Source organism: Moschus berezovskii, chromosome 18 (genome assembly GCF_049115385.1).
Source record: "Moschus berezovskii isolate FMDL1 chromosome 18, NW_MosBer_1.0, whole genome shotgun sequence".
In the NCBI taxonomy this organism is placed as follows: Eukaryota; Metazoa; Chordata; class Mammalia; order Artiodactyla; family Moschidae; genus Moschus; species Moschus berezovskii.
In genome coordinates, this window is record NC_142477.1 from 57,213,633 (window position 1) to 57,227,508 (window position 13,876).

General features: G+C 36.7%; 1 protein-coding gene across 16 annotated transcripts in view; it reads right to left on the bottom strand.

The window, feature by feature from the left end:
• Nucleotides 1-13,876, bottom strand: part of PDE4D (phosphodiesterase 4D) — a 1,698,276-nt gene that overhangs the window by 13,270 nt on the left and 1,671,130 nt on the right. For all 16 annotated transcript variants that reach the window (XM_088827708.1, XM_088827710.1, XM_088827709.1 and 13 more), the window contains 4 exons: nt 3,923-4,016; nt 2,374-2,546; nt 1,329-1,427; nt 262-426 (listed from right to left, as the gene is read on the bottom strand). In XM_088827708.1, the coding sequence (XP_088683834.1) occupies nt 262-426; nt 1,329-1,427; nt 2,374-2,546; nt 3,923-4,016 (531 nt within the window). The remainder of the gene's footprint in view (nt 1-261; nt 427-1,328; nt 1,428-2,373; nt 2,547-3,922; nt 4,017-13,876) is intronic.

Below are 13,876 nucleotides of genomic sequence, written 5' to 3' on the forward strand. Positions count from 1 at the left end.
GGTGTGCTTTATGGAATGTTCACTAGATCATTTGAAAGAGGCAATATCATAAACAGATGAATCCCTAAGTCTTTGATTATTATCAAAGACAAATTCATCAAAGACTCAGCTGTTTAATTACCCCAATGACATCCCCCTCCCAACTTAATAATATTTCCAGGAAGCCAATTATTGTTTGCCCTGTATGCCTTCAGTATGAAAGTTGAAGAACCACTGTGAGTGGCAAGTTAATGTCCTCGAAAGTCTAGAAACCAAGTGTACCTCTAAAGCAGGTGTAGACAACAGCACATGTGTTGACTGGACAACATCTGCAGCGTGAATATTATTGTGGTAGGCCACATCAGCGTGGTAATGATCTTCCAGGGTCATTAGGTATGTAATTAAAGTATCTACTGGAATTTTAAATGTTTTTAGTAAATCCCGTTCCTGCAAGAAAAGAAATCCTCTTAGCATTTTGTATCTTATAGAAAAGATTTTCCATACAGTGTATTAACAACAATAGAAATCATCCCCTGTGTCATTTATGGATACCCAGAAATGAGAGAAGCACTCTCTCAATGTCTAGTCAGGACAATGAGAACCCATGGGGTGATCCAGGAACTGCAGGGACAAAACCAGAGTACAGCTGTCCTTCTAGAGCCCAGCAAAGCTTTGCCCAAAATATATGGTGTCAGGAATGAGCTGCCAACTATCAAATGTCCGTGTCCTGGGATCCTGAAGGTAGCCTCCATCCACCACCACTGACTCGGCCACTGGATCAAAGCAAGTGAGACACAACATTCTCTTGAGGGCTGGAGACCTCCAGCCCCAAATTCTCACATAAATCCTAACCCTGAACTGGGGCAAAAACTTAACAAGAATGAGAAACTGATTTGAAGAACAGAGCAGTCCACAAGACAGTGGTTGAAGAAATTACATACTAAGGTTAGTCAGCAAGGGGCTTATTCAATTTGTAAAGTTAACACTCCACTCCATTCTCTGTGCAAGGGAGGGCCCTGTGGATGATTTAAAATTCTTTTTATTTTATGATTTTAAAATTATTTTAATGAATTGCTTCAGTTTGCCCACATATCTTTTTCTTCAATGGGAAAAAAAATACAATTGATTTATTTGTGTTTTACCAACACTCCAACCTTCTTGTATCCTTATTTGCCCCTTGGTATATATACAAGGGGCAAATGTATATCCCTTATATATATTTCGGCAAATAAAAAACTATCAAAATAAGTAAAAGAGGGTGAGTAGTGAAGAAGATAAATGCATGCACAATTCACAGACTGGACATTGTGTCACCAAATAAAAGAGGGGATAGAACTTAACCACGTTACCTGAAAAATGGTGTGCATGATAACAGTCAAAGGTCGGTTCCCGGACAACTCTGCTATTCTGAAAACATGAAGACCCCATTTGTTCACATCTTCTAGTTCCTGGGGTAAGGAAAGATAAGAACAGGTTTGGATGCAGAAGTAGAACATGAAACAATGAACACAGTCATTTAAAAGTTACTGACTTTAATGAAGAGATTGTTAGACTTTTTTTTAAAAGTTCATTTCGAATGTAATGGATGCACCACATAAGTAGAGGCAGACTTTAGGCAAATCTGCTTAAAACACATGCTAGAAACTGAATGGTGTTGCTCAACCTCATGTCTCTGACAAAACAACATATTTACACACCTGAAATATTGATCTCAAAGTATTTCTCCAGTAGTTAAAACGTATTCTCAAAACTTTAGCTAGTTAACTAAAGGTAACTAGCTAAACTAGTTAACCTTAACTTTAACTAGTTAAAACATATTCTCAAAAACTTTGACTTAACTTTAACTATTCAAACAATCAAATGTAGATGCAAAAATAAAGAACATCAAGCCACCTGTCTCTATATATTAATTAAATACAAGTGATTTATTTTTTTCTCTTGATGGTTTATTTTGGAGATCCTTCTCTAAAAGCTCATGTTCATCTACCTTATTCTTTCTTAAAATTTATTTACTTTTAATTGGAGGATAATTACTTGACAATATTGTGTTGGTTTCGGCCATACATTAGCATGAATCAGCCATAGGTACACATATGTCCCCTCCCTCCTGACCTCCTTCCCACCTCCACCCTAACCCTTCTAGGTTGTCAGAGAACACTGAATTTGAGCTCCCTGTGTCTCACAGCAAATGCCCACTGGCTATCTAATTTTACATATGGTAATGTATATGTTTCAATGCTATTCAAGTGATTTAGCAAGAGCTTTATAAAGTGCTTTCCCATCTACCGGAAAAACCCCCATGAATTATTAATAATAAGCTTTTTCATTTATTTAAAACAGAAGGAATCAAAGTTCACTGCATATTTCTGATCACGGTGCTTGAAATCATCTTACCTTGGCAAGGACGTCTTCTTGTTCAGTTTTGACCCCAAACCTTGGGATGCTTGAATTGGTCAAACTGGAGCTGTGCATCAACTTCTTGACCCCACTGATCTGAGACATTGGCCTTTTCTTTTTCTCCTTTTCCTTCTGAGTCGGAGAAGGAATTTCCACTTCATGTTGCTTATCTTAAAAATTAAAAAAATATTCTACACTTACTATTAATTCTGCCTAGTTTTTTTTTTCTCATAACATGCATAACTAGGCAGATTTTAATTGATCATTATACATTCTAGGAAATATTTCCAAGTAAAACTCTTCTTAAGGAAGTTGAGTATTTACAGTTTGATGTGAACTTAATTTGATACTCTGAAACACAAAATTAAGCAAATAAATTCCACTGCATAATAATTAACATCAAATATATTCAGTGACCACATCTTTGAAGGTCCTAATACTTAAAAAAAAAAAAACCCTATGATTGCCGACTTGGAAAGGGCAAAATATATTGGTTATTTCCACTGCTCATCAATTCCATTCCTGTCTAAAATCCACTTACTGGTGGGAAAGCTGTTTTTGCCAAGAACTCCAGTTTCAACACCTACTTTGAAATGGCAGAAACTTTGTGCGCAAACTGAAAACAGCAGTGTGTGAACTAATGGGCCATTCTGCGGGAGCATATGCAGTCTATCTAAAGGAGTCAGACTGCTTCTGCTACTTTACATTTCCTATAGGATAGTGATGTGGGGGATATATGATGTAACAAAGTTATATGGGGAGCACAGAGAATCTCCAGTATCATCTGATAAGTCACTGTCATATTCACAAGAGCTAATTGTTGTTTTCAACCAGAACATCAGATGTTATCAATACACTCATTCACTATTTCAAGGCAGTGACTCCTTTAACTTTTCCTTACACAGAGCGTGTGTCCAAGAAATGTCTGTTTAGTGAATGTGCTAATTAGCTATTACAGCAGTTTTGTTTTGAAACTAAATTCAGATCAAGGGTATGTTCAAGTTATTGGCTTGTCCTTCCTGCATTTTCTTTCTGTGGATGGAGGATAGAGTGGTGGTGTCCCAGTGTACCATGCTCTCAGCTACTATCATCAGCAAGCTTTTCCTCAGCAATTGTGTTACATCTCTCTGCCTCCCCATCCTACCAGGCATGATTCCCATTGGACTATCAACTGTTTGAGTTTAGGGACTATTTTTAACTGATTATTAAATACCTACTGTCCAGCAATGGCTGGTGTTTAACAAGAATTTCTTGAATGCATGAATAGATTTCTCTAAAAAATACATTTTATGGTTGAGTACTTTGGAAAAATGGGAAATATACAACTTTAATTAAGGGAATCTCTAAAGTCTTGAATGAAACTAAAAGATAAAAAAAAGGTACTTTGTCACCTTAGGTTCTAAAGCTTAGAGGCTCATTGATTTGATGACTGAAAACAAACGGAATTCCTAACTCTTATTGAGTTCCAAAACAAGTTTGTACCCCAATCGACCTCTAAAGACAACCAAACAATGAAAAAAGAAAAATTTTAAATTGTTATTCTCACCTAAGAATGTGTTTGATATATACTCTGACACTTGATTTCCAGACCGACTCATTTCAGAGAGATGGGTGAGCTCTCGATTAAGCATCCTTTTAAACTGAAAAAAAAAAAAAGATAAAATGAAATAACAGAAGAGGAAAGTTTAAGTGAAATAACATGAGCATATGCTGCTGCTGTAAGATACAGAAAATATGCCAAAGAATCTTTAACACATCCTGACTCTTTAGGTCAGTGTCATCCAATAGAACTTTCTACAATGATGAAAAATTCTATACTCTCCGCTCTCCAGAGATTAGTGGCTAGGAGCCAACAGCTATATGTGGCTATCAAGCCTTTTAAATATGGTTAGTATAAAGGAGGAGCTGAATTCTGGATTTTATTTCATTTTAATGAATTTAAACTGCAAAGTCACATGAAGCTAGGGGCTACCATAAATGGACAGCATACATTTAGATATTCAAGGAGGACATTAGGGGGAGAATGCATAAAAACAGCATGAATTATTAGCATTTAGAGAAGAGAAAAAACTAATTTATAAACACACAAAAGGGTTGCCACACAATAAAACATGGTATGTTTTTTATCAATTAATTTATAGCAGAAATGAATATGTATACTGATCAGAGATTAAAATGTAGTCTTTTCCCCCAAAGCAGAACTGAATAGATCTGAGTACTCTCCCAGATGATAGAGAAAATATTTGAACAGATAATACATAATGTTTCCTTTCTAAAGTTTTCAAAGTAGGGCTTTACTGGTTTTCAGCATCCACAGAATTTACCAATTCATCACTGTAAGTCCCATAAATACAATTGAAAATAGACCTGTTCAGCTGAAACATCATTGCTTCAGTTTATTTTACTGGTTCCCTGATGCCTATTTCATTCCAAGAAACTTATCTACCACCTGGAATTTGTCTATCACCAGCTGCTGCTGCTGCTGCTAAGTCACTTCAGTCGTGTCCGACTCTGTGTGACCCCATAGACGGAAGCCCACCAGGCTCCCCCGTCCCTGGGATTCTCCAGGCAAGAACACTGGAGTGGGTTGCCATTTCCTTCTCCAATGTGTGAAAGTGAAGTTGCTCAGTCATGTCTGACTTGCAGCGACCCCATGGACTGCAGCCTACCAGGCTCCTCCGTCCATGGGATTTTCTAGGCAAGAGTACTGGAGTGGCTTGCCATTGCCTTCTCCGCTATCACCAGCACACGGCATTATCAACCCAGAATGATGTTACGCTTTCCTAACCATTATTGCTTCTCAGTGTATCTTCCTTTGACTTCCCAAATAACTCAAATACACATTTTAATATACCTTAATATTTCTTTTAATGTAATAAACAATATATTTTCTCTACATAGAGCAACAATTAAATACTTGATCCCAAAAAAGCCTTTAAAACTGTGAATTTCATCATAAATCCTCAATTAAGTCTGGGGTAAAGAGAGTAGTAAATTCATCATTTAGTAATGTCTGAAATGTATTTTTAACTCAGTATTTAATTAGTTTGTTAGAATTTTTAAAAAATTTTGGCTCTGCACAATTCATACCACGGTGTTATATATAACTCAAGATAATTTGGCAAAACACTTCCAGAGTTAATCTTATTGATTATCTAAATTAGATATCAGAATTGATCACTGTAAAGTACTGAGATCAATAAAAAATTTCAGTATACTGTTGGATATAAGAAATGCATATTAGCATTTTCCTGCAATCAAAACTGAAGAACTGGCTATAACCAACAGAGATACCTCTGGTTGTTAATTTACAGACTGACAATGCTCATTCTCAAATTCAGAAACACAAAGTTCACTTCTGTTGTGTATTTTTTTTAATAACTTGCTCTGACTAAAAAATGCATGTAGAACTCACGTATATCCTGTCTCACTTCTAATAACCGTATATAATTAGATATGCCTTTTTCCTTTGAGTATATTTGTTGAAACATAGTTGACAATATCCTGAGTTTCTAGTATACAACATAGTGATTTGGTATTTTAATATTAATAGATTCTATACCAAACAAAGTTATTATAATATCATTGGTTATATTCTCTGTGCTGTATATTATATTTTGCGATGTGTGTACATCTACACACACAGTGGAATATTACTCAGCCATAAAAAAGAGAATGGAATTTTGCCATTTGTGACAATATGGATGGACCTGGAGGGGAGTATGCCAGTGAAACAAGTTAAAGACAAATACCGTAATGTTATCACTTATATGCGGAATCAGAAAATGAATGAATAGAACAGAAACAGGCTCACAGATACAGCAAAACCAGTGGTTGCCAGATCTGCAGAATAATGGATGGATAAAATAGAAGAAGGGGATTAAGAGGTGCAAACAACCAGTTATAAGATAAATGAGTCACCAAATGTATGTATATTTTATATTTTAAAATTGGCATGGTCACTGCTTTGTAGACTACACAATACCAATTTTAAAATATACAGACATTTTGCTTATTGTCACTGAGCATTATATATTATGATCCACTGGGAGAAAAATAAAATTTGGAACCTTTCAAGAAAGTTCATAAAGATATTACCAAGTGTTCAAAACATTTTCTGCCCATTTTTTATGCAGTTATATTTTCTTAATTCACAGACTATCATTTATGAATGCACTAGATTATTTAACTCACACTGGCACATAGTATTCAATATTATTTGAATTCTATCTCCTGGCTTCCTAGGCCTTTTATAGTGATAGTTTATTTTTATCATTGCAGGAATGGATGGAAGATCTAACTGTATTTAAACCAACATAAAATATATACCTAAATATCTAGCTCCCCTACCAATACCAAAAAATAATTTAGGGTAGTATTCATATGAGAAAATGGTCACTATATTAAAAAGCAGAGACACTACTTTGCCAACAAAGTTCAGATTAGACAAAGCTATGGTTTTTCCAGTAGTCATGTATGAATGTGAGAGTTGGACCATAAAGAAAGCTGAGCGCCAGAGAATTGATGCTATTGAACTGTTTCGTTGGAGAAGACTCTCGAGAGTCCCTTGGACAGCAAAGAGATCAAACCAGTCAATCCTAAAGGAAATCAGTCCTGCATATTCACTGAAGGACTGATGCTGAAGTTGAAACTCCAATACTCTGGGGCCACCTGATGCAAAGAGCTGATTCATTAGAAAAGACCCTGATGCTGGGAAAGATCGAAGGCAGGAGGAGAAGAGGACGACAGAGGACGAGATGGTTGGATGGCATCACCGACTCAATGGACATGAGTTTGAGCAAGCTCTGGGAGATGGTGAAGGACAGGGAACCTTGATGTGCTGTAGTCCATGGGGTTGCAAAGAGGCAGACACAACTGAGCGGCTGAACAACAATAAACCATGCCTAAGATTCATGGGGTCGCGGAGAGTCGGACACGACTGAGCGACTGAACTGAACTGAACTGAAGGGGCTTCCCAGGTGGTGCTAGTGGTAAAGAACCCACCTGCCAATGCAGAAGATCCCTGTGTCAGGAAGATCCTGGAGGAGGGCATGACAACCCACTCCAGCATTCTTGCCTGGAGAATCCCATGGACAGAAGAGCCTTGGCTTACAGTCCACACGGTCACAAAGAGTCGGACACAACTGAAGTGACTTAGAACTCAAGTACCATACATAAGTCCCAAAGGTAGGTAAATATCTGTTTGATGAAGAAATTTTCTCCCGGAAAAAAATCTACATTTTAGGCTAAATATATTCAAGAGAGTCTGATAAACCTCTAACACATATATTTAATGAAATACCTCTTTGACCTGAAATTGTCCATGCTATGAGATAGAAGTGGCCAGTAAGAACTGCCTGGTCATGACAAAATCCTTTCTTAAAAGTCAGGGGAATAAGTCAGATTTTCAGCCACTAGCCTAGCCTTTCTACAGTCTGTTATACAGGAACCACTGTCCACCTGCCTTCCATGCATTTCTCTCAATGTAACTAAAAAAACGTTGCAGCCTTGGTGGGGGGCAGTTGGTGCAACTCGAACAGTCAGATAGGAACCCAGTTTTTCTACAGAACTACTTTCTAACGTGTAAGCAATTTGGTATAAGGAATACATTGCCATATGCCCACGAAGAAAAACTGCATGGTATCTGCAGATATGCCACACAAATTACTGTATTTGACTGGAAGAACATGAAAAACAAAGTATAATTTTCTTGGCAGTTTGATTATACAACTCATCAAAATAGCCAGTTGGTACAGATAACTAAAGCAAAAAAATCCAGTGAAAGAATTCTATTGTACAGACTGATAAATGACACATTATATTCTGCTGATTATTTTTGCAACATATATATATATGCCCAGACTATCCTTTTCCCTTTGTTCAAAACCCCAAAGCATTGGTGGAGAAAAACCCTTCCCTGCACACCTATCTCCCGCCCAAGACTTGGGAGGTTCTCCAAGGAAGTCAACATTTCCTTTTAACATAATAAGATAACACAATATTTTAAGCAGACCTCTTTCTTCCCAAGAGTATAGAAGATTTCCTAAAAACAGTTTTCAAAGAGTCAATTAAATTATAGCACAAAGAACTTTTCTAAAAGGAATCAAAATTGTTTCTTTTTTTGTTTTTGCTACTGATATTAGACACATAGTCCAAGGGAAGCGAAATTAATAACCCCCAAAATTACCATCAATGCTTCCTCAACTGGTAGTTCCTCTTACAATTTGGTTTTGGAGTGTATAGCTGGATGTGCTAACAAACAATAAACTAAATTGCTCAACAATCATTTTTAAATCCAAATGGAATTTCTCTCATTTTCAGATAACTACATACCAATTATTAACATAACTGTAAAACTGCCATGAGGGGGAAAATGATTAGAAAAGGTAATAAAATCTATTTTTCCTAGAATGCTTTCTGGGTTCTCAATTTATAGATTTAGAAGACACAAAATATAGAACTGCTTTTCAAAAAGAAGTGGTTACAAAATGTAGAACAATTTAATTGAGCATTTAGATATCTTTAAAAGGGACCTGTAAATATATTAGACTGATGAATTATTCCAATTGGGTCTGATCTAAACAATCTGAAATGATATGGAGAGTTATTGTTGTGACAAAGAATAAAGAGGAAGATCTCTAAGTGAATGCTTTCAAATCCTTTGTTCTCATTATGCATCAGAATGTCTGTATGCAGCAAATATAAAGCATAAGGGAAAGTGAAAATGCAGTTGAACTGAATACTGAATATTGTTTTTTAAACTCCAGTTATCCAGTTTATGTTTATTTAAGACTGTCAAGGAAACAAAATTAAATAATAAAACAAAATTAAAGTATTCCCAAATTTAATCCCTATACTTCCCCCTCATGCCAATGTGCTACTTAGTGCATTATATATCTTCTAGTATATAATTAAGACAGTGGTAAAGGTCAAACAGTAAGTAAATGCTTATTTTTCCCCACAACATTCTGCTAAAAATCATTTGAATATGCTGCACTGTGATACTCTACAAGTTTGGTGGATGCCAGCATTAAAAGCTAAAATAAACACTATTAGCTGCATAACAACAAATCTTTCAAAATGTATAATAAGACTAAATATATGTATATCTGTCCTTCCTAAGTGTTTTTACCAATATTAAAAACATAAAGCTGCCAGCAAAAATTTTTGCAAAAAGCATTAAAATTCTGTAGATTCTCGAAGGTATTATCCATAATTATAACATGAATGTGAAGCCCTTCAAAAAGTATCAAATATGAGCTGTCTAGAAGCTAAGAAATGAATTCCAGAGAGACTAGGGGTTGGGGGTGGATGCTTCTTTATGCTACACTTTTCTCTATTAAAAAATAAAAAATAAGCCAAGAAATGGCTAGCAAAATTCAAATAATGAAAAATTACAAAAATCTGGAATCTAGATTTTAAGGAAGGTGGAAAATCATGACTATTTGGACAACTAAAACTGAAATAAGTTTTCTTAGAATGCAAGTATATCTCACAGGAAAGAGGAAATTTTGCTTTAAAAAGAAACAAAGAAAATTAAAAATATTTCAATCTGAGAGCCCTTAAAGTAATGGAAAAGGATTCTCTAAAAATGTGTATTGTGATTTGCTCAAACATTCAAGAATAAACTCCAATTTCTGAAGTGATGCTTCATTTAGGACTGAAAAAGGTTTTTCTACCTCAAGTCTATATTAAACAGATAGGACTGCCAGGTTAGCATTACCACAGGGCAATCAAGAAGCTTGCCAAGCAGGAACATAACCTTATTAAATGCAGTGTACTAATTCATTGTTTGAGATTAACAAATATAGCAGTATCATATAAATTTACATCTTTCAGTTTTACAAATAGATCAAGTGTTCATTTACATAAAATATCACCTAAAAATTAAATACTATCAATTTTAATGTCATCTATATCCAAAGGTTGGAAGAAAAAAAGAAAAAAAAAACTCATCAGGTAAAAGTAGTACAGCTTTTTAGAAAGAGGCATAAATTAATTTTTATTAACTTTAAATGTTACATACTAATTACAGCCCATGTACCAGTTATAATTTAGCCCAATTATTTATCTCCAATGGATTTAATTACCTTGACACTTAAAAAAAAAACTCAAATCTATACACGATAAAACAGAAGAAATGCTGAAAATTAAAAAGCTATTTTAACATACAAATTACAACTACTAAAAGTTATACAATTTCTCCTTATCTTGATCACTAAAAACACACATGGCTTCTGTAGCTCCTGTCTAAAGAAAAGTAAAAGATTGCTTAGAAAGCTTTACTCCATAGTAATTTATTAAAATTATTAGTTATGTAATCAGAGTAATCAGGAGTTTACAAAGGCTAAATAAATCTTACCTTTATGTAGCCCCAAGATACTGACAGTAAATAGTTTGCTTCAGGCATTTTTGATTGATTATATAGACAGTAAATTCTAAAATAAGTATATCTTCAAAACCTTGATACTTAGCAATCTCCACAAGCACGGAGTATGCAGATTTTTAAGGATTTTTGGTAATTAAGTACACATAAGAAAGCCTCGCATTAGATCCCATCCAGTCGGTTTCCCATTGAATACATGCCATTTGTAAAACTCCAGAATGCAACAGAATTCAACCACTGTTCTGAATAAAGACAATTCATGTGATAAAGAAACATCTAAAGATCTAAGGGTCTGCATCTTTCTCTCCCTGAGCTCCAGGGCTTAATGAATAATGTATGTCAAGATGCTTAGCTGCAAGAAAGACTAGTTCTGTCAAAAGCTACCAAATAAGGAACTGCAGGGAAGCCAGAAAGAGTGACAAGAAACCCCTCCCATAAAACCCCAACTATGCACCAATCACATTGCGTTCCTGGGTCTATCAGGGCAGGGGGCGTGGACGAGGCCCAGGCTGCTCTGTGATTGGTTGGCAAGGGCGAACCTCTGGGGAGGAGGTTTTTCTCCTCACCTCTGGTAAACGCCATTTAATAATGGTATCCCTACAGCTGAGGCTGCTGCACGAAAAGATGAATGGGTTTTCCCTCTCATTGTGATGAAAAACCACCATAAAACTCTGCAAAATTCATAGTTCATTCTTAAGTAAGAATTGCTAATCCTTTCAGAGTCATTTCTATGAATTTTAATATTCTCTGACTTGTCTTCAAAAATAAAAGTTGCTCTAAAAATTTTAAATAAAGTTGATCTAAAAATGGTAATCAGACATTTTAATTGTCTCCCTCTGTCAAATCCAAAACAAGTGGTTTCCCTGGTGACACAGATACACCTCAAGTTCTTCCTCAGTCCAACCTAATAGTGTAGTGTAATTATAAAATACAATTAATGTCCAGAATTCATAAATGGAAGTGATACACTCCTTCACCTGTGTGGCACTGCTATTCTTAGCTCCTTTTGTTTCTATTGTTGTATGTGGTTGAGCTCCACAACCTTCAAAATCTAAGGCTGAGGATGATTTATTATAAATCTGATTGGAAGGAGGGGCGGAAACCCGAAAGCCAATGCACTGTATATGGTTCAAGAATGTACAGCTCTGTGGACAGATTTCAGGATCTATATTTTGATCAGAAGAGAGCATTTTTATGATTGTGTTACCAAAGGTATAAGAGTGGCTCTGACGAATACAGACTTGAGCTCAAAAGTAATCAGGTCTTTTACAAGAAGTAAATAAGAAATCTAAATTCCTTTGGGAAAAAATAATCTTTTTCTATTTGGTTTGGGGTAGCATTATTCAGTAACTTATATTAAAGAGGTCTTACAGATAAGAAATAAGGGGAAAGTAGCTTTTGCTCTATTTTAGCATGACGTTCTGTCCAGTCTGCCTTTCCTCCATCTCAGTTTGTACCCACTTCTCTGTGTTTCTGTAACGTGTGGTTGTGGTGACTGCTCAGTCCTCCTACATCAAGTTTATCAGTCAGACAGCACACCCTCATCAGAAACATGCAACCCCTGCCTCTTTGAACTTCAACTGGTCCTTTGCTGCCAGCCTTCAGCTGCAGTTCCCACCCAATGTGTTCATTCCCAAAGTCCCAAAATCTTCTACAAACAACGTTAAACTCCCATACTTCACTAAAACTGCTTCCAGAAGAATGCAAAGGTCCTCCCCTTTCACTATTCTCTCATTCTCCTCAACTCCTCTGAAGTGTTCAATAGTCTGATCAGTCTCGCCCCTCTCTCTCACTCCCAGGACCTGCAGCTTCCTGATGAAGTTTTTCCTCCCACTTCTCTGACCTTTGTTGCCTTCAATTCATCCTCTAATCTAGGATACACACGAAGACTCTCTCCTAGGGCAAACGCTGTCTAATGACCTCTTCTAATGTGAAATTTAGGACCTTTATTTACAAATGATTCATGGGGTCACAAAGAGTTGGACACGACTGAGAAACTGAACTAACTAACTAAAGGATGCTATTCCTGATGGAATGCCCTACCAGACACCTCAGACTTTTTCAAAATTGCTAGGTCCTTTTTCTGTTTAAAGCAGCTCTTACTATGACTACTCCCATTTCAATCAGTGGGCCCATATTCCAGTGTCTTAAGCTGAAATCTATGCGGCTATGACTCTTTCTTGCTATTCAATAGGTATTCCATGTGAGTTGACCACTGTTAGATGTTTAATGTAATAATCCAACTGAATCCTTGAGTGACCCTGGTGTATTCCGGGTCTACCACGTACCTTCCCTCCATACTGTTATAAAGTTCTGTCTTCTATAGATGGCTTTTTCATTTACTCTTGTTCCTTTCCATTCCCACTCCCATCATCTAAATCCAAAGGCTTTAATGGGTGAAAGAAGTGGAAAGGACTTTCAATATCATCTCCTCCAAACTCCTAAAACCTACATAAAGTAATACCTAAAGAGACAGTGCTTTTCCCAAATTCACTCAAGTACTAAGAACACAGACTCTGGGTTGAAATCCTTTAGTGCGTAACCCACAAGGAAGACTCTCACTTCTGAGTGTGTCAGTTTTCTCATTTGTAAAATTGGTTACTGTGGTAACTGGTTTCCAAAGATGCCTCCTGATGAGCCACACGACCCTACACTGAATCTGAGCTGGCTTGGGTAACCAATAAAGAATGACACCTATCTGTGGAACCTGTCACAGGAAGTCTGGCAGCTCTCACCTTGGTCTCCATGAATGTGCTCCTGGGATCTCTGAGCCACCTTGTAAGAAAGTGTGAGTATTCTGAGACTGCCATGTTAGGAGGAAGCCCATACTAAGTTTATGGAGAGGTTTCTGGGACAGGGACCCAGAGAAAGAAATGGTGGCGGGGGGGAGGGGAGAAGATGGCAGGAGAGAAAGACAGAGAAAATGAGCAAGCACACAGGCATACCCCAGCTATCTCCAGCCCTACCAGCCATGCCAGCCCCAAGCCAGACCTGAAAGTGAAGAATCCATCCTAGCCATCCAGGCAACTGCCCCTGTAGATGACTCCACCCCCTCATCACCATCTGACTGCAAGCACATGATGGCTTCTTACGTGAGAATGTCGAGCCAAGCCC